The sequence below is a fragment of the Lepus europaeus genome, chromosome 2 (genome assembly GCF_033115175.1).
Source record: "Lepus europaeus isolate LE1 chromosome 2, mLepTim1.pri, whole genome shotgun sequence".
NCBI classification, from domain to species: domain Eukaryota; kingdom Metazoa; phylum Chordata; class Mammalia; order Lagomorpha; family Leporidae; genus Lepus; species Lepus europaeus.
In genome coordinates this window covers 108,824,782-108,845,495 of record NC_084828.1, presented here as the reverse complement: position 1 = coordinate 108,845,495, position 20,714 = coordinate 108,824,782, and the positions used below count along the sequence as shown (strand labels likewise).

At 40.8% G+C, this 20,714-nt stretch overlaps 1 protein-coding gene across 3 annotated transcripts in view; it reads right to left on the bottom strand.

Annotated features, from left to right (window-relative positions):
* Window positions 1-3,660: 3,660 nt before the first annotated feature.
* The window catches only part of PLD1 (phospholipase D1), a 237,617-nt gene continuing 220,563 nt past the window's right edge, over window positions 3,661-20,714 (bottom strand). For all 3 annotated transcript variants that reach the window (XM_062211829.1, XM_062211841.1, XM_062211835.1), the window contains 2 exons: window positions 14,421-14,538; window positions 3,661-6,123 (listed from right to left, as the gene is read on the bottom strand). In XM_062211829.1, coding sequence (XP_062067813.1) covers window positions 5,899-6,123; window positions 14,421-14,538 — 343 coding nt within the window. In that variant the 3' untranslated portion in view covers window positions 3,661-5,898. The remainder of the gene's footprint in view (window positions 6,124-14,420; window positions 14,539-20,714) is intronic.

Below are 20,714 nucleotides of genomic sequence, written 5' to 3'. Positions count from 1 at the left end.
AAATCTCCCAGTTTTTATGTTTGGCAACTGTCAATGTTAAACACTGTGTGTTCCACATGCACATGACTGTGGGCTAAATGCAGCCTGCAAGCCTTGAACTCACAACCTCTGTATCAGATAGCACAATTCAGAAAAATGGAAACTTGTTCTCCAAATCAAAAGAATTCTGGAAATTCATACTCTGTCTTTGGCCTGAGGGGCACAACTTCCTGAAGTCTGGTTGATATCTCTGGTATAGGAAAGCAACAACGGCAGTTTAATGGGAATCTAGACAAAAACACCTGCTGTCCTCCACCCAACACCTCTTTCTGCTCTCCTTCCATCTGGAAATCACTACCGCGTGATTATCCTATGGAAGTGTGAGACAAAGCGCAGGCAGTGGGTGTGGGCATGCTCTGTGCTGTCTTCATTCAAGATGCCCTGACTCACTTTCAGGGTGTAAATTAAAGGCAGCTGCTGCAGCTACCATTAATTTGACAGAAAGCACCTACTATGTACCCGGTAGTGTGCTTTATCTAGGTATCTCATAGCCTATCATCATGTGTTTGAAGAGGCCGAGTTGTATCTGCTCAAAGTCCCGCCGCTGGCAATCAGTAGGACTGAGCTGTTAGCTAGCTCCTCCTCTTCCCCTGGTACTTGCTGGTCAGTTCCACACCTGAGCCTCATGGCCTGGAGGGTGCATGTGGAGGCTCCAGGAGTCTGAAAAGAGGGAGAAGCACGGATTTATGGCCACGGCCATGTCCAGAGAGCATTAGTTTGCTGGCTTCCCCACCTGCAGAGCATCAGCTATAGAACTATCGAGTAAACTGAAATGTGAAGTGCATTCCATTATTATTATTGGTAGCAGGAGTACTCTTGTTCCCCGTTTCCTACTCTGGCTTCCTCTGATAATAGCATTTATCATGCTCAAGTAGGGAAAACTACCACACTGCATCCAATTGCCTTTTATTTCAGGCACTTAAACTTTTAAATTTTTTCTATTTATTTATTTACTTGAAAGGCAATCTCCCATTCAGTGATGTACTCCCAAATGCCCACAACAGCTGGACTGGGCCAGACTGAAGCCAGGAGCCTGCAGTTCAATCTGGGGGTCCCAGAGGGTGTCAGGGCCCCGAGAACTTGAGCCACCACTTGCTGCCTCCCATTGTGTGCGTTAGTAGGGAGCTAGAATAGGAACTGGAGACAGAACTTGAACCCAGACACTTCTAGGTCAAATGTCCACCCCTCAGGTGCTTTCTTGAGAAAGAAAATAGATTTCCTTGGCACTCTCCATTCACTGAGGTACCCCAGCACCCTGACTGGGGTCTTTTAAAAGAAATTTGCTTCTAAAGACAGAAAGTAATGAATACTAATGAGAATGTGGAGAAATGGAAACTCTTATATACTGTTGGTAGGAATATAAATTAGTACATACTATGGAAAACAGGACAGAGATTCCTCAAAAACTAGAAATAGATGTGCCATAAGATCCAGCAATCCCACTACTGGGTATATCCCCCAAGACATGATATCATATCACAGAGATGCCTGCTCCACTGTGTTTATGGAGGCATTGTTCACAATAGCCAATACATGGGGTCAACCCAAGTGTCCATGATCAGATGAATGGGTGAGAAAATACAAAATATATACATGGTGAAATGTTAGTCATCCATAAAAAATTAAATCCTGTTATCTGCAGAAAAATGGATGTAACTGGAGGACATGAAGTTAGGTGAAATAAGGCAGATACAGAAAAAAAAAATACCATATACTCTCCCCTCAAATGTGGAAGCTATAAAAACCCTTAATGTGACCACAGAATGGCAATTATGAGATACTGGGAGGGTAAGGAGATAGAGGAAGTTTAGATATGAGCACCAAATCAGGGTCAGATCAAAGGAATAAGTTCCTAATATTACACAGAATAGTGGGGTGACTATAGTTCCCGTTAACCTCGTAGGTATTTTATAAATAAATAGAAAAAAAAGGCATCAAGCCTTGGCTGTGTTCTTAGAATAAATCTATCGAAGGATGTTGGGTCCTCAGATAGGGAGACTTGAAAACCCTGTTGATGGAGACTAAAACTCCCCCACATTTGGTTAGGGGCTTTGGACGTTCTCCACTGTCTCTAGAGGAAGGATCAGCAAATTATTTTCTCAAAGATCGCAAATATTTCATATAATCATGAAGGCATATAAGTGAATGGGTGTGGCTGTGTTCCAATAAAACTTTATTTATAAAAACAGGAGGTCCAGGCTAAATTTGCTAAACCTTATCCTAGAGAGAGGCTAAACCCTGGTTCATTTCAGAATATCTGGACATTCTGAATGGATATTCATCATCCAGTATTTGCTCTTTGTGTCAGAGCACCTATGCTCCAACTGCTGTGCTTTGATATGAATTACCAAATGAAGAGTATCAATACCATTGGCTTAGTTTGTTTTGTGTGAAGACTCCAATTGGAAGACACATTAGCAGGTCATGACACGTTATACTTCCCAGCATCAAGCAAGAGCTAGGATGACATTCACGTAAGTGCATTTGTCTAGAATACACTGAAGCAATACAGTTGCTTGAGAAGAGAGAAGAGTAATGGAGCCCCTGTTTTGCTTGGATTACCAACTACCTCAACTCTAAAACTTACAATGATTAGTTTGAACAGACTAATACAAAGCCCAAATTTGCTTTTTCCAGGAAACTTTTCCTAGTCCTCTAAAATGTCTTTTATATTATAAGGAGGTTCTCTGGTCGGAGATAGAGGCTGAAGGAATAAAGAACGAGGTGGTGCAGGAAGATATGCAGATTATCCACTACGTAAACAGAAGAATCTACCCTGCCTACTCTTATCTCTACACAGTGAGTCCTCAGCTTGCTTTTTAATCTGAACGACTGCTAATTAAAAATGCACAAATATATTCTCATTCTTGTCAGAAAATAACTGTCCTTATTTGAGTCCCTACAGACAAAATTTTTTTTGTAAGTGCTTTGAAAATCAGTATTTTGCTCGACAAGATGCCACACAACCACTAAACGCCAGCTCTCCAGCCTCTCTGTGATGCATAGCAGCTAAGAAATCACATCATCCTACTGGAGGGGAGTCACAGGCCGGACACGGGAACCAACGCCTACAGCAGAGCTGCTGTGCTGAGGGTATTCTGCGATGACTAAGCTGGGCCAATCTGAGCAGCTTTAGGAGGCAAGGACCAGTTTCCACTTTATCTTTCTTGTAAAAACAGAATTTTTCCTTCTTGGAAACAAAAAATATCACAGAGATCAGCAGGTTGTCAGGTATAGCATTTATAGGCATTTCAAAAGATTATAGTCAATTTGAAATGTTGAACGGATAATAGCTTGTCAAGACTTTGTACTGTTTACATTTGCAAGTTTTTATCAGACATTGCAATGTTAAAGAGAGATTATTTGAACTCCTAGTAGGTAGTAATAGTGTCTGAGGGTGACAGGTAACTGGGTCATACAGTACAGCTCGTGTCCACATCCCATGAAAATTTTGCAGAATGCTGCATTATGTAAACTGCTACTGCAAAAGATGCAATTATTGCACGGAATTTCCCACACTATCCTCAAGTAAATCATGAGGTCTCCTCACAGATGAGCGTCTAGCCTTTGAGAAGACGCAGGAGAAAACAGACTTTCCACAGAAACCAGCAGTCAGAGTCCTTGTGTGAGATTCAGTACATTTTCATTTTGTTAGCTTTCTTTTCCACTTCATTTATTTTTCTGCAAACATGTATTCACCTGCCCTATAAACCAGGTACCATACCAGGCTCTGTGGATACACAAGGAACAAAAATAGTCAAGTTCCTGCCCAATGGAGCTTACATTCTAGTAGGGGGAGACAAACACACAAATAGATACCATCACAGGGATCCAGAATGGCTTAGAGATATCCCTCCTGCAACCTGCCGACTGCATGTCTTCATTTTGGGGCAATGATGAAGTGAGGAGAGAGGCCAAGAACAGGCTACATCAATTTTCTAGTCCAGCTCCGCCATTTATACATTGGGTGGATTTAAAGGAATCCTTTACCCAACTGGAGCCCCACTTCCCTTATCTGTAAAAATGGGAAGGGATTGGATTAAATGACTTATTAAGGGACAAAATTCTCTTAGGATTTTATTTTTCATGGTCTTATTGGAACATCTTGTAAAGAGTCAGGATCCAATTTGTCAACTGTTCTAAAATGTTTAAAAAATATTTAAAATGCAAGAAATCTGTAAGTATTCCACATACACAATTCTTCAAACACCAATCTAAACGTCTTTCATAAATATCAAATGTATTAATTATAGTTGGTACAGAATGAGGCTCTCTTATCGTCTTCATCCACATGAGAATTGTTTATTCATAAGAACACTGTCATTTCCATTGCTATGAATCCTAGCTCACTTGTGAGATGTTCTCTGGTGAGGAAATCCTCTCCTGGGCACGGCACTGCCTCTCTCGTCTACTCACATCCTGGACTTTGTGCTCCTGTTTAATCCCTTTGACTGCAGAAAGCAACGGAGTGCTTGCTTCTCTACAGAACAGCCCAAACGAGATTCTGCCCAGGCAATCACGGTTCCCGCACGTGCACCAGAAGGTGACAGATCTTTTGGGAACCCACATTAGCTCTTTGGACTGGACAGTAGTTCTAATAAAATTAGAGCTTTGCTCAAACAAGGGGTATTCTAAATTCTGCAAAGAAATAATGGGTTTCCAGAAAAATTTATCAAGCAGCACAATGTGGATTAATACATATTCTAACTTTTTTGGAAGCCCTGTTGGAATGTTAATGAATCTTTAATAATGCAAGTGAAGCAGAACATATCTTGTAATTGATTACTTTTTCTTCAAGAACATAATGTAGTGGGAGAGCTGAATGTCAAATAAGGTTAGGCTCGTATTTGTTAACTTGGTAGGAATTATGAAGCTTTTGATTCTGTAGAAAGACAAATTGTACTCAATGGTTTGATTATGAAATTGAGAAATTCAAGTTCCAATGAATCCAGTGGCTAAGGGTGACAGGAAATTTTAGAGGACGAGGAGTCTTCTTTTGTCATCTGGATCAGAGCCCCACCAACACCTGGGAGGTTTCTGAAGGTTAAACGCTCTGAGTGTTATCTGCTTTCTGTGTAATCAAACACCCTACACACTATCAAATGTGATCAGGTGATCCCTATCACAAGGACACATCTTGTCAGTGCCTTTGGGAGCAAAGTGAGATCTCTGCTTCAAAATTGGCATTTAATTCCTTCTGCTGCTCTGTGTGTTAAGATCTAGTGCCAATGTTATCTGAAGCTCTAACACAGGCTGCTGTGTGGACCAAATTCTGTCCTGTCCTCACAGCGAACTGAAAAGAATAATGGTCAAGCCCTTGGAGGCGTGAACACTACTACTTTTGGACCAGACGAGCAGGAGCATCCCATGAAACCTTCCAGGATCTTGATCAACCTCACGTCTCCTAAAAACAAACGGTGGCTCAATAGTGCCTACGGGAACGAGGAGATGACAGCGGATCCAGCAGACCATGGCTGCCGAGATGAAAGTAAGGACAGACGAGAAGAGATCCAGACAGCTCTTCATGACTTGGAGTACAGTTGCCAGTGGAGTCTCGTTAGCACAGATGGATTCTGGTGTATGTTCTGGAATTTGATGATGTGTTTTCAGTTGTTGGGTGCTGCCAACAGGAGTGCAGTCCCCTTCTCACAAGAGCAGGCAAGAGGAATGATAAAGCCATGCTGACATTCAGTGTCCTCCTATCAGCACGACCGCAGCCCTTCTCAGCAGTTCCAAAGGGTCCCTGGGTTGGGCCCAAGGGTATACCCAGCATAGCTATGGCTGTGAGGTCCCCAGAAAGTTACTGTGTGCTGTGTGATCTTCAAGGTGAAGTCCTTAAGCTGCAAACGAGTGTAATGCTTAAGTCCAAACCTCCATAGGCACTATGGCTTCTTTGGTTCCAACAGAAGGCAGTAGACTTTCTTCAGACAAGAAATAAAAGGGGAACTGCACCAAGAACCCACGGATCTTTTTCAGTTCCTCTTCAGCTCTAATGGGATCTTCCTTTGCTAATATGGGCTTGGTTATAAAGTCTCTCAGCTGAATTAAGTTGTGTACCTCGTCATTGGGTAGGCACCGGAACACCTGATTAAAACAAATAGGAAACTGACCAGTTTAAAAGAAATCATGTTCTCTTTATGGAAAACATTCACTCCAATAGGCAAAATCTTTATTTGATTAAATACATTAGTTCTATGTTAAAACAGATTTAAATTTAAGAGTTGCTCTCTTATTTGCTACAAAGAGACTGCTAGATTTTCCTCTATTAAGAAATTTTAGCTACTCAGCAGTGGCCACTGCATGGATATGACTTCACTCGCTCAATTGCCTTGCTTGGCTTCTTCTGCAACCATGTCTGACACACCCACTATGGCTGAGATGGAGAAATTCCCTAAGCCTAAACTTAAGAAGGGAGATCCAAGATGATGGAATATGGAAAAGACATGCTAAGTCTGACCACTGACTAGACAGCAGAAGGAAAGGAGAGGACTGCATTCCCAGGGGGCAGTTGGAGCAAAGTCTGCAGTGGGAAATCTCCAGAAAGAAGAGAGACTCTGTGGAGCAGCAGGGATGATACAGTCAGTCCCACAGCGGCGAGTGGGACATCTCTGGCAGCTCCTGTGGCTGGTGGCTGCTGGGGAAGACATCTTGGAGTGCAGAGGAAGGAACTTCTGTCGCAGCTGGAGTCACTGGTGATACTGCCTGAGGGAGAACCTCACAGACCCCGCTGACTCCGAGTCCCATCTGGAGCGCTGGTAGGGGGCAGAGTGCCAACCTAACCCCGTGAAGGGAGAGCACATTGCTTTCATCCAATCCCTCCACCAAGAGCGCCCAGTAACTAGCAGGAAGCACCAAGTAGAGGCTGCTGTGGCCTGCTTGTGACTGGAGGATTTTATGGGGGGGAGTAAACCCACAGTCCCCACTGCCTCTGAGTCTTGTCTGCAGGGCACCCATTGAAGTCTGTGAAGTGCCTCCCTCCCCTCACTTTCTCAAGACAATCGGACTACACTTGCCACGGCGGAGCACCGACCAACATCTATTGGGCAGACAGCTGACTCTGGGAATGCCACGGCTCCGCCATGGACAGCGGAAGCTTGTGGACCTGAGAGTGGATCCCTGCTCCCTGTGACTGTGGGAGCCCTGTGCATTGTGATTGTGGTAATTCTGTGAGTGTGTGATAGGGCATAAGGTGTGGTTGTGTCTTTCAGCAACCACTGTGTCTGGCTTCAGAGGCTCAGAGATCCCTGAGTGCCTGGAGTGTGTCATTGCAGAGCCTGCAAATCCTTTGTGCAGTTTGTGTGCCTGTGTGGGTGGGGTGAGTAGCCACTGTGGGCTCACCCTGGGCAGATGGTTCACCATGGCAGAGAGGGGGTGAAGCCGTGATCATGCCAGCTGATGGATTATACTCTCCACCCTGCTGATGATAGACGAGATCCACCATGTCCATCTTGGTGTCACTCTGGATTCTCGCCCCACCCTCCAGCTCTGGCCAGAGCTCCTTGGCTCTACCCAGCACATGCCTCTGGATATCCACTGGAGAACATATACTCCACTAAGCCACAAAGGCATATTTCAAAGATAAAAGCCCTCAGAAAAGAAAATCAAGAAGTGTTTCTAAAAATGGCTAAAATATGCATAGCATACAAGAAACATGAACAAGTAAGACAATGATTCCCCAAAAGGAACATAATAACCCTTCAATATTGAAGACAAAGAGGCTGATGAAATACCTGAAAATAATGATCATAAGGTTACTCAAAAACACAGAGAAGCAAACACATGTCTTAAAGAAATCCATAGATAACATGGATGAAAATTCTGCCAGGAGACAGATATATTGAAGAGAAACTGAACTATTAGAGATGAAGAATTCAATATGTCAAATAAAAACACAGTGGAAAGCCATAACAACAGACTTGGTGAGGCAGAAGAAGGACTATCTGAGCTAGAAGACAAATCTTTGGAAATATTTCAGACAGAAAAAGAGAAGAAAAAGTCAGAAAAAAACTCAAAAAGACAGTGTTTGAAAATTTATGGGATCCTATCAAATGACCAAACATCTGTGTCTTAGGAGTTCCTGAATGTGTGGAAAGATTGAATGGGATTAGAAGACATATTCAGTGAAACAACACTAGGAAACATCCCTAATTTGGAGAAAGATAGGGACATCCAAGTACAGGAAGCACACAGTACTCATAGCAGACATGGCCAGAAAAGATCTCACAACAACACATTAAACTTTCAAAAGCAAAACATGAAAGATCCTAAGGTGTGTATGAGAGAAATGCTAGATAACCTTCAGAGGACCTCCAATGACTGACAGTTGACTTCTCATCTGAGATCCTAAAAGATAGGAGACAATGGGGAGACATAGTCCAAGCACTAAGAGAAAAAAAAAAACATTAACCTAGAATACTGTACCCAGTGATGCTCTCATTTATAAATGAAAGTGAAATACAGATCTTCTACAACAAATAGAAATTTAAAGAATTTACCATGCATCCAGACTTATGAATGATACTTAAGGATGTGCTACATACAAAAAACAGAGACAGTAATTATCATGAAAGAATGTGAAGGCAGAAAATCTCCTAGTAAAAGTACAAAGAAATTCAAAACAAAAAAATAGGAATATTTATGGAAACATGGCAGGATGAAGTGATTATTTATCAACAATAACCCTGAATGGAAATGGCCTAAATTCTGCAATTAAAAGATATAGACTGAGTGATTAAAAAACAAGACCCATCTATTTGTTGCCTACAAGAAACGTAAGTCACCAACAAAGATACACACGATGAAAAGTGAAAGAATGAAAAGATAGTCCATGCTAGCAGAAAAAAAAATGAGCAATGAGCAGGAGTAGTCTTCATAATATCAGACAAAATAGTAACACAAAGACTGTAAAAAGAGACAAAGCAGGGCATTATGTAATGATTAAGGGATCAATTCAACAGGAAGATGCACCTGATGCTAAGGCACCTGGCTATTTCAAATAAACATTAAGGGATCTAAAAGGAGAAGAGGCACTAATACAATAATAATGGGGGACCTCAACACCCTACTTTCATCAATGGATAGATTAACTAGAGAAAAAAATCAACAAAGAAAAAACAGAGCTAATCTACACTATTGAACAAATGGACCTAACTGATATGTATAGAACATTTCATCCCACAGCTGAAGAACACACATTCTTTAAAACAGTGCATGAAACTTTCTCTAGGCCTTAAAGCATGTCTCAACAAATTCAAAAAACATACACTGTAACTTTTCTGATTACAATGGAATGAAGCTGGGAATTAATAACTTTAAAAACTCTAGAAAATATGCAAAAACATGCTCCAGAATGAACAGTGGGTCACAGAAGAAATTGATAGGGAAATCAAAAAATTCCTAGAAATGAATGAAGATGACCACACAACATATTAAAATTTCTGCAATGTAGCAAAAGCAGTGTTAAGAGGAAAGTTTATAGCAATTAGTACCTACAACAAAAAATTAGAGGGGCTGGCACTGTGATATAGTAGGCTAAGCCTCCATGTGCAGTGTCAGCATCACATATGGGTGCCAGGTCAAGTCCTGGCTGCACCTCTTATGATCTAGCTCTCTGCATATGGCCTGGGAAAGCAGTTAAAGATTGCTTAAGTACTTGAGCCCCTGAATACTAGTGGGAGAACTGGAGGAAGCTCCTGGCTCTTGACTTTGGATTGGCCAATCTCCAGCAGTTGTGACCATTTGGGGAATGAACTAGCAGATGGAAGATCTCTCTTTCCCTCTCTTTCTGTAACTCTGCCTCTCAAATAAATAAATAAAATATTTTTTAAAGAAATTGTAAAGGCATCAAATAATTGATCCAACAATGGATCTAGAAAAACAAGAACAAACCAAACCCAAAATTAATAAGAGGAACAAAATAATAAAAATTAGAGAGTAAACAAAATTGAAACCCTCCAAAGAGATACAAAAGATCAATGAAATGAAGAACTGGGTGGGAGGGAAGTTATGGGAAGTTATTGTAATCCATAAGCTGTACTTTGGAAATTTATATTCATTAAATAAAAGTTTAATAAATGAAAAAAAAGAAAAAACAAAATTGACACACCACTGTCCCAAACAACTAAAAAAAGAGGAGATCCAAATTAATAAAATCAGAGATGAAAAGATGTTATAATATTTATCAGAAATAAGAAGAATCATTAGCAATTACCATAAACAGCTGTATGCCAAGAAACTAGAAAATCTAGAAGAAATGGATAATTTCTAGAAATATAATAATCCACTAAAATTGAGTCATGAAAACACAGAAAATGTAAATAAACAAGATGGGGACTGAATCAGTAATAAAGACCCTCCCAACAAAGAAAAGCCAAGGACAAGATGGCTTCACTGCTGAATTCTACCAAACGTTTAAAGAACTAATTCCAATTCTTCTCAAACTATTCAAAAGAACTGAAAGGGAGGGAATCCTCCTAAATTCCTTCTATATAGCCAGCATCACCTTAATTCCAAAGCCAGAAAAAGACACAACAAAGGAAGACATCTACAGACCAAAATCCCTCATGTATGTGGATGCAAAAAACCTCAACAAAATACTAACTAATCAAATCCAACAACACATCAAAGATATCATTCACGCGGACCAAGTGGGATTTATCCCTGGTATGTAGGGATGGTTCAACATGTGCAAATCAACAAATGTGATACATCATATTAACAACATATGTAAATAAGTAATTGTGATACATCATATTGACAAACTGAAGAATAAAAACCATATGATTATCTCAATAGATGCAGAGAAAGCATTTGCTAAAATGCAACACCTTTTCATGATAAAAAAGAAATTAAACAAACTGAGCACAGAAGGAATATTCCTTAACACAATCAAAGCAATGTATGACAAACCCACATCCAGCACCATACTGAACAGGGAAAAGCTGGAAGCATTTCCACTAAGATCCAGAATGAAACAAGGATGCCCACTCTCACTATTACTATTCAATATACTTCAGGAAGGTTTAGCCCGAGCTGTTAGACAAGACAAAGAAATCAAAGGGATACAAATAGGAAAGGAGAAAGTCAAATTATCCCTTTTTGCAGATGATAGGATCCTATACCTAGGGAAATCAAAAGACTCCGTGAAAAGATTACTGGAACTCACAAGAGAGTTTGGCAGAGTTGCAGGATATGAAATCAATGCACAAAAACCGACAGCCTTTGTGTACACATGGTTGAGCAAGAACTTGTAAGATCAGTCTCATTCACAATAGGTTCAAAAAATTGAAATAAATTTAAATATATTTAGATACATTTATCTGAGGAGGTGAAAGATCTCTACAATGAAAATTACTATACATTAGGGAAAGAAATTGTGGAATACATGCACAATGGAACACTTCTTGGCTGTAAAAAAGAATGAAATCCAGTCTTTTGCAACAAAATGGATGAAACTACAGGCCATTATTCTTGGTAAAATAAGCCAATCACCAAAAGACAAATACCATATGTTTTCCTTGATTAGTGGAAACTAATACATAGTGTACAAAAAAATGTCACATATCTGAGGGATACTGACATCTGGAGATTTGATTTTGTTTACAGTCCTTGTCTATACTCTTGAGGAACAGTAGATTTTCTACTTCATACTTGTTGAATTCTTTATTAGTGGAGGGTTAAGCTTGTCATTGTAAAAATTAAAATTAAAAATAAGAAAAGAAGAAGGAGGGAGGCTGGGAGTGAAGGTGTGGTGGGAAATACAATTACGCTCTTAAAGTCAGCGAACTCTAAAGGCTTCCATAGCCCTGGCAACTCATGACTAGAGCCTAGGGAGATTACTGACGCCATGAACAGGAGTGTCAAATTGTTAAGTCAGCAACAGGAGTCACTGTGTACTTACATCCCAAGTGGGATCTGTCCCTAATGTGTTGTCTAATGTGCAGTGATGCTATAACTAGTACTGAAACAGTATTTTTACACTTTGTGTTTCTGCGTGGGTACAAACTGATGAGATCTTTACTAATTATATACTGAATCGATCTTCTGTATATAAAGATAATTGGAAATGAAAAAAAAAAAACCCTGCTGTTAAATTGGAAATGGCATAGAAAATTAATTAATTTTTTTAAAAAAAATATTATGTGGGATCTCTGTCTTTAATGTGCTGTACACTCTTATTTAATGCTATAACTAGTACTCCAACAGTATTTTTTTTTTTCACTTTGTGTTGCTATATGGGGGCAAACTGTTGAAATCATTACCTAATATATACTAAACTGATCTTCTGTATATAAAGAGAATTGAAAATGAATCATGATGTGATTGGAAGGGGAGAGGGAGCGGGAAAGGGGAGGGTTGTGGGTGGGAGGGAAGTTTTGGGAGGGGGAAGCCATTGTAACCCATAAGCTGTACTTTGGAAATTTATATTCATTAAGTAAAAGTTTAATTAAAAAAACCTGTATATATTAAACACATGAAATTTGTTCCCTGTATATAAATAAAAAAAAATAGAAAAAGAAACTGAAGAAGACAGAAATGCGAGAAATGACTGAACAAGAGAAGTAAGCAGGCCAGTTGTAAGGAGACGTGAGCCATCAATATGCACTGTACATTCCACAAACACTGCCTTCTTATTTTACTTCTTTTAGCTGTTTAATTTTGCAAGATGCCAAGAAGGGTGGGATCAAGTTTAAATGTCTGTGCTGCCCCTTTCTCATCAAAGAGTAGAGAACTGACAATGAAGGCCAGGCCTACTCCCTTCTGGCAGCAGGGAAGGAAAAGAACATCTCTGTTGGTGAAGAAGCTGAGTGGGTGCCGGTGAAACCTAGAGGAAAATCCAACCTGACCCAAGGTGTCCTTCAGGCTGTAATGTGCAGCTTAATCAGAGTGTCATTTTTTTATTCAAATGCTTTTAATTATTGGAATGCATGATTTTTAAAGATGCAAGTAAAGTTTTAAAGCCTGAAAATAAATTATAGCTAGATTCTTACACCTGATCTACATAGGTCATTAACCCCAGAATAAAGTAAAGCTAGTACAGGATTTTTATCAATGTTACCCGACAATAAGGTTAATGTTTTGGATAACAATCATCCATGAACTTCACAGGTTATGGTCTAAGAAGAAAATTGCATATTGCATTTTATTTAACTTTTTTTTGAAGGATGTTCATATTTCTACCTTTACTTAGAGTTATCAATTATTAATATATAACACTTGGCTGATTGAAAATGACTTTCAGACATCATAACATCTCATCCTTAAATATTTCATCGTGTATCTTTTAAGAATAAAGACATCTGACTGTGTAATCACACTACCATTCTCAAACGTATGGAAATTAATTCCATGTGTCATTTAAATATGACCCACATTCAGATTTATCCTAATATCTCTAAAATGTCTTTTATAGACATCTTCCCCCAATTTAGCACCCAAATAAGGCTGTGAGCTGTGCTTCTAAAATTACATTGTAAGAGATTCCATGTACACGACCTATTTGATCATGACCTTGAATAGTGTGAAATACGGCTATGTAGATACTTGTCATGTTTCATTAAGAAAGGGGACATCACCACGCTCCAAGGGACTCTGGAAGTCACAAAGAATCACTCTTCCCCAATTTCTTATAGCTCACCAATGAATCTCAGCTGGAGTACCTTCCACAGTGAGAAGCTGGCTCCACTATCACGAGGTAACTTGCTCCGTTACCGCACAGCTCTCAACCCTTGTACATTGTTTATCATAACTGGTGGGTAGAACTTACCAGAAGCTACATTGCTATGCATCCAATGGAGCTGCTAAAATTTAAAAGACTTTTCTAAAGTTACAGTTGTCCAACATAGGACAAGTCTCCTCATTAGAAACTTAACTTAAAAAGGATGAATACTATTTACTATGCACTATGAGCTAAATACAATTAATGCAAAGCAGGTATTTTTTATTTTCATAACCACTCTAGAGTCTATCCCTTCCTATGTACAGGGAGAAAAGGAGGACTGGGAAATCTATCCACTGTACACAAAGTGGCACCACCTGCAGCCAGGTGTGTGGGACTGGATGCGGGTCTCAGATTTCCATTAGCCTTTCTTCCATTTGCCACTAAACATGTACAAAAGCTGGGTAACCATATATAGGATGAGATTCACACACCACATGGGAGGTTGAAATGCTGCTATTTCCCTTCTAAACATAAATCTATCATCTTTTTTGACTCTTGAGTTTCTAATGTTTACAGAGAGGTATCCTGACCACCTGGAAGTATATTGGTTCCTTAACACTCACGGAGAATTTTCTGTATCTACCAAATGCAGAAATAATTATGTACCTTTGGGAATGAAATTCAATGAAAAACAGGTGGTGGCGGGATATACGAACCTTACCTTATCATAAATTGTAGCATTTCGAGCTGCTGTTGAAACCCATATTTCCTTGAAGAATTTGTCGCTCACAGGATCCTGAATGTCCTCGCTGGGGTCAGAAAGATAGCCCAAGACAACCCTGAAATACAAGTGCCCTCAAAATTGAGTAGTGCAGATAAAGAAGTTTGTGGTTGGCATTGTTTCTGCTGGGAGCTGTAATTCAGACGCTCAGCCTCAGATGTCTTTTTGTTTTTTTAAAGAAATCAAAGGGAGCCATTAAAACTAAATAAAATGTATAATACATAATGCATCTCCTAAGTAGCAAAACAAAATAGAACAAAACCCAAAACCTACATTGCTTTGATGCTTGAATGGTTTAATTGTCGGACAGAAAGACTCTAATTTTGTTCTAAGAGCATCCTTATAATTTGGCATGGAGGATAGAATTAGCCCTCAAACAAGTACCAGAAAATGTGTTAAGCCCTTTCAAGGGTTGTTTCACTAAATCCTCAGTAACTCTATGAAAAAACAACTCTTACTATTGTTATTTCACAGATGAAGGGACTGAGGGAGGTTAAATAGCATGTTCAAGTTCATGTGAGGTCAGTAGTAGAGCTGAGATCCCCACCAGCGCCAACTGACTCCCGATTCTGGCCAGCCTGCCTTCCTCCTTCCCTCCTCCCCGTCCCTCATACGTGCCCATTCCCCTCCTTCCGCATCTCTCTCCTCTTCCCTCAGCACTATGCTGAGTTCTAAGGCACAGGAAAGGGTAAGAAAGACGTGGAACTCTCTGGGTAGAGTTGTGTTTGGTGAGGGGAGTCCAAAAGTGAAGAAATGTTCCCCTTTAAAAGGTAGTCTTAACAACTGTGATACATACAGAGTATATGTGAACAGCAAGCAATGGGTGTGGTCAGGGAGATTTTTTCCTCTCTCAACTATTAACCTGAACCCACCTATTGGTTTTTAGGCTTCAGCACAAAATGAGTTATCCAAAACTTTCACTGGCTCCCTTTTTCCCATCTCCCACTTACATCTAGGAGATCTGAACATTCTGCCTTGGTTCCCTACTGTACTTTGTATAGGCTTTGTTTTTGTCAGGGCACCTGAAACCTCTTATGCACTTTTTATGTTTAACAGGGGCATCTCCCACTGGTGGAATGCAAATTCTTGGAAAGATCATGACCTGGCTACTCTCCTACCCCCAGAGTACCTGGCATAAAGGAAGCCACAGATGAGATGCTATCTGAGTTGACCATATATAAACAGAGAGTGAGAAAAAACAAGAAATTCTTAAGCTCAGCAAGACAAGTTTTAGAAGTGATATTTTAAATTACAATAACCCTAGCACTTACAGAATGATGTAGGATACAGCACATTTCTACCTTACATCTTGTGAGGTAGAAGGGACAAATGATCCCCATTTTCTGAATGGGGAACTGAGGTTTGGAGACATTGACTAGTAATTGAGCTGGAATGCAAACTGCATCAAGAGCCCTTTTCTCACATGCCTTGTTCATTCAAAGAAACCCCAAAAAGGCCTTTGCTACCTGGAGAGAGCGATGGGAAAATAGGCGTATAAGGACATTGGCTTTTGCACTCAATGAAGTAGAGACTCACTACAGACATCAAGGCAGAGAAGTAGCAGGATCTGATGTACACATTAAATATGGCTGTTATACTGTGGGGCCAGGGTTCCAACAGGAAGACCAGTCTGGAGCCATCACCGTAATCTAGGTGAGACACGATGGTGACTTGGGCCTGAGTGCTAGTGGGGATGAAAACAGAGCCAACAGGTTTTACTAAGACAGGAGGCAGTCTGAGCAAGAGTGAGGCTTCAAAGATGACAGAAAGGTTTTGCTCTTGACCAAGTAGAAGAATATAGTTGCCCTTAGCTGAGATGGGGAGTTCTGTGGGTGGAACTAGTTGGTGGGAGAAGAGTAGGAATTCAATTTGGAGCCTGTTGGGTCATCTAATCTCAAACATCCAAGTGGCAACACTGAGCAGGCCATTATATAAATGAGACTGGAGTTTGGGAGAGAAGGCTTGACTGGGAGTAGAAATCGGAGAATTGTATTGGCATCTACGCTTATGAAGCTCTATGTTTTTTATCAAGCTCACCAGAGGAGTGGGTATACACAGAGGAGGAAGACCTGGTACACCCCAACAGTAGTGGAGAAGAGGAGCAACCAGCAAGGCTGGAGAGAAGCCAGGGGTGTGGTGTCAAGGAGATCTGTGCCAGCACAGGCAAGGACTGGTCACTGGGTTTAGTGCTGTAGATGTTGTTATACTGTTACCTTCTTTGTGTTTAGATAAATGTTAACTGACATCATCACTGTCATGGGTTTAGAGCTTCAAATCAATATGAACATTTTAAACAATTCTCTTACTATGAATTTGAGGGGTTGCCAGTTTTTCATTATTATGAACAATGCACCAATAAACATAATTTATTCATCATATATAACTTTTATGAGTTTCTGTAAACTTTTAATTAGAAGAAATCCTAGAATTAAAATTCCTGGGCCAAAGAATATACAACATTACTCCAAGAAAAGTTGTAGCAACACAGCCACTGTTAACCATGTATCTCTCTCCAGTCATCTCCAACATTATCAACTCTTGAAATCACTCAACTTTATAGGGGTAAAAGAGAAACTCATTTTAGTCTGTACTTTCTGCTTTATAAAAAGTCTTCAAGATAAAAAGATCTGTGCTCACTAGGATTCTTGAGTTTTATGACCCCAAATTTCTATTTCTACATCAAATAGTGCCTCCTTCACACTACAGGGAAATAACTTTAACACCAACAACAGCAGCAACAAAAAACTTCAGGGATGATATCTGCACATAATGCTGACTGATAACTGAACCCGAAGCAGTACTGTACCCTATTTGAGAGGTAATTCATTTTATGACAATCAGTAAAGTATAACAACACCTTGATTTGGGCTAGGTCTAAGGACCTGAACATTGAGCAAAGAGTATTTTTGTGACGTGGCTTTCAAATTAGAATAAGAGGGGTGAGTGTTTGGTCTAGTGGTTAAGATGCTAGTTAGGATGCCTGCATTCCACCTGGGAGTGCCCGAGTTCAATTCCCAGCTCCGGCTTCTGACTCCAGTTTCCTGCTAACACATGTCCTGGGAGGTAGCATGATGACTCAAGCAGCTAGGTTTCTGCCACCCACACAGGAGACCTGGATTGAGTTCCCATTGCTGACATCTGGGGAGTGGGCTCGCAGATGAAAGCCCTCTCTTTCTGCCTCTTTCCCTCTCTGCCTCTTAAATAAATCAAAATTTTAAAGAATTAGAACAAGAGATGAAACAATGTGTCCAAAGAGTTATTCGTTAAGGTCTTGCTCATAGAAGTATTTAAATAAGTTTACAACAAGCAAAGTCTAGCAATATATTATTTTCCCTGTTGACATTTTAATTATAAGAAATTTATGTTGGCCAGCGCCGCAGCTCAATAGGCTAATCCTCTGCCTTGCAGCGCTGGCACATAGGGTTCTAGTCCCGGTCGGGGCGCTGGATTCTGTCCCGGTTGCCCCTCTTCCAGGCCAGCTCTCTGCTATGGCCCGGAAGTGCAGTGGAGGATGGCCCAAGTTCTTGGGCCCTGCACCCGCATGGGAGACCAGGAGAAGCACCTGGCTCCTGCCTTCGGATCAGCGTGATGCACCGCCCGCATTGCGCCAGCCGTGGCGGCCATTGGAGGGTGAACCAACGGCAAAAAGGAAGACCTTTCTCTCTGTCTCTCTCTCTCACTGTCCACTCTGCCTGTCAAAAATTAAAAAAAAAAAAAAAGAAATTTATGTTAAAACATACCAACAACAGGAAGTACTCTGGGTACGACATTGAGGACTAAGGTTTGGAAGGAAAATGGTTTGATTCACCTTATGTATATAATGACGATTATTTAACATTTAATTGTTTACGTATCACAGAAAGTAGGAAGGTAGCAAAGCTGCAAAGCAGTTATTTCTGTTCTCTCCATTCCTCATTTCCACTTCTTCAAGTGATTCTGAACTTACTTGTGTGGATAATGGTTTCTGTTGAGTGATGGTTATATTTGTAAAGTTTGGATAATTTTCTAGGACTTAATGAACTGTTCAGCTCAGAGTTGTGACATTCAGTGCAGTACTCTGATGGCTGATGCTGTCTCTATTTAGAATTGATTTCACATTGAACTGTGTCTATGTCTATTCAAAAATAGCCCAGATGGAAAATGGATTGGAGCTGCATTTTTTTAAGTGAGAAAATGGCTGTGCTCTAGGCCACGATATTTATCTTTGGGAACATTTCCTAATAAAAAGAGGCTAAAATTGACATGAGGTTTTTGTGGTGCTTTTTAATATATCATCTCTATTTGCCACTGGGCCAGAGCGAAAATAATTGTTCAAGAACAAATGTCTCTTTAAGAGAGTTTAAAACTTGCTAGGAAAATAAAATACTAGGAATAAACTTAGCTTGAAATGTACAGGATCAGCATAAAAGTCAGTGAATTAGTGAAAAAAAATTCTTCCCCAATAATGATTTATTGAAGAACAAAAATTTTAAATAAATTGAAGGCATACTGTATTTTTCAACAAAATGACTCAATATTACAGAGATGTCAATTCTTTTTATATTAATCTATAAATCTGTTATAACCCCAGTTTAAAAAAATAAAAAAGGATTTGAGGGAACTTGAGTAAATTTCTAAAGTTCATGTGAAAAATGAATATTTAAGAATAGGCAGGCTGGCACTATGGTGCAGCTGGTTAAAGCACCAGTCTGCAGTGCCAGCATGCCATATGGGCACCGGTTCAAGCACCAGGTGCTCCACTTGCCATCCAGCTCCCTGCTAATGCACCTGCGAAAGCAGTGGAAGATGGCCCAAGTCCTTGGGCCCCTTCACCCACGTGGGAGACCTGGAAGAAACTCCTGGCTCCTGACTTCAGATTGGCCCAGCTCTGGCTGTTGTGGTCATTTGGGAAGTGAACCAGTGGGTGGAAGACCTCCTCTCTCTCTCTCTGCTTCTGTTTCTGTAACTCCATCTTTCAAATAAATAAATAATTTTTTTAAAAAAATAACACTACTCTGGAAAATAATACAGATTTGGGCAAGTGGTATGGCAATAAGTGGTATTAAAATGCACAGCCATAATAATAAAAGTGGTATCACACTGATATGCAAGTGACCATTCTTTCAATGTAGTGTTTACACGACTAGAGAAGGGGCAGAATACATGGCAATTTGGCACATCACCAACAGGCACAGCAGATCACCGAGCCAGGGCACCACTGTGTATCACACAGCTCTGGGTCAGTGGGTTAGCTAGTGGGGGGAAGTTACAGCCCCTACTCATTTCTTTTCTTTCTTTCTTTTTTTTTTGACAGGCAGAGTAGACAGTGAGAGAGAGAGACAGAGAGAAAGGTCTTCCTTTGCCGTTGGTTCACCCTCCAATGGCTGCAGCGGCTGGCGCTGATCCGATGGCAGGAGCCAGGTGCTTCTCCTGGTCTCCCATGGGGTGCAGGGCCCAAGCACTTGGGCCATCCTCCACTGTACTTCCTGGCCACAGCTGAGAGCTGGCCTGGAAGAGGGGCAACCGGGACAGAATCTGGCGCCCCAACCGGGACTAGAACCCGGTGTGCCTGGCGCCGCAGGTGTAGGATTAGCCTATTGAGCCACGGCGCCGGCCCTCTTTCTTTTTTTAAAGATTTATTTATTTATTTGGGAGGTGGAGTTGTTACAGAGAGGAAGAGATACAGATAGAGGTGTTCCATCCTTTGGTTCACTTCCCAAATGGCCGCAATGGCCAGAGCTGGGTCAATCGGATCCAGGAGTTTCTTTTGGGTTTCCTGTGTGGATGCAGGGACCCAAGGACTTGGGCTATCTTCTACTGCTCTCCCAGGGCATACCAGAGAGCTGGACCAGAAGAGGAGCAGCTGGGACACGAACCGGCACTGCAGGCGGAGGCTTAGCCCCCTACGCCACAGCACCGGGCCTCCTACTCATTTCTTACATTACACTAACCTTAACGTGTCAAATGTAAAAAGCAAAAAGCAAACAAGTACTGGAGGAAACCATAAATACATGTTTGATCTTCACTGAGAAAACTATTCTAATTGTGCGGGAAAGGGGGAAAAACAAAAAATACACTGAAAGATTTGATTAATAAACATTGAAAAATTTTCATGGGACTGGCACTGTAGTGCAGAGGGTTAAGTTGCCACCTGGGAAGCCAGCATCCTATATGAGTGCCTGTGTGAATTCTGGCTGCTCCACTTCCCATCCAGCTCCTGTTAATGTGCCTAGGAAAGGGGAGACCGGGATGGAG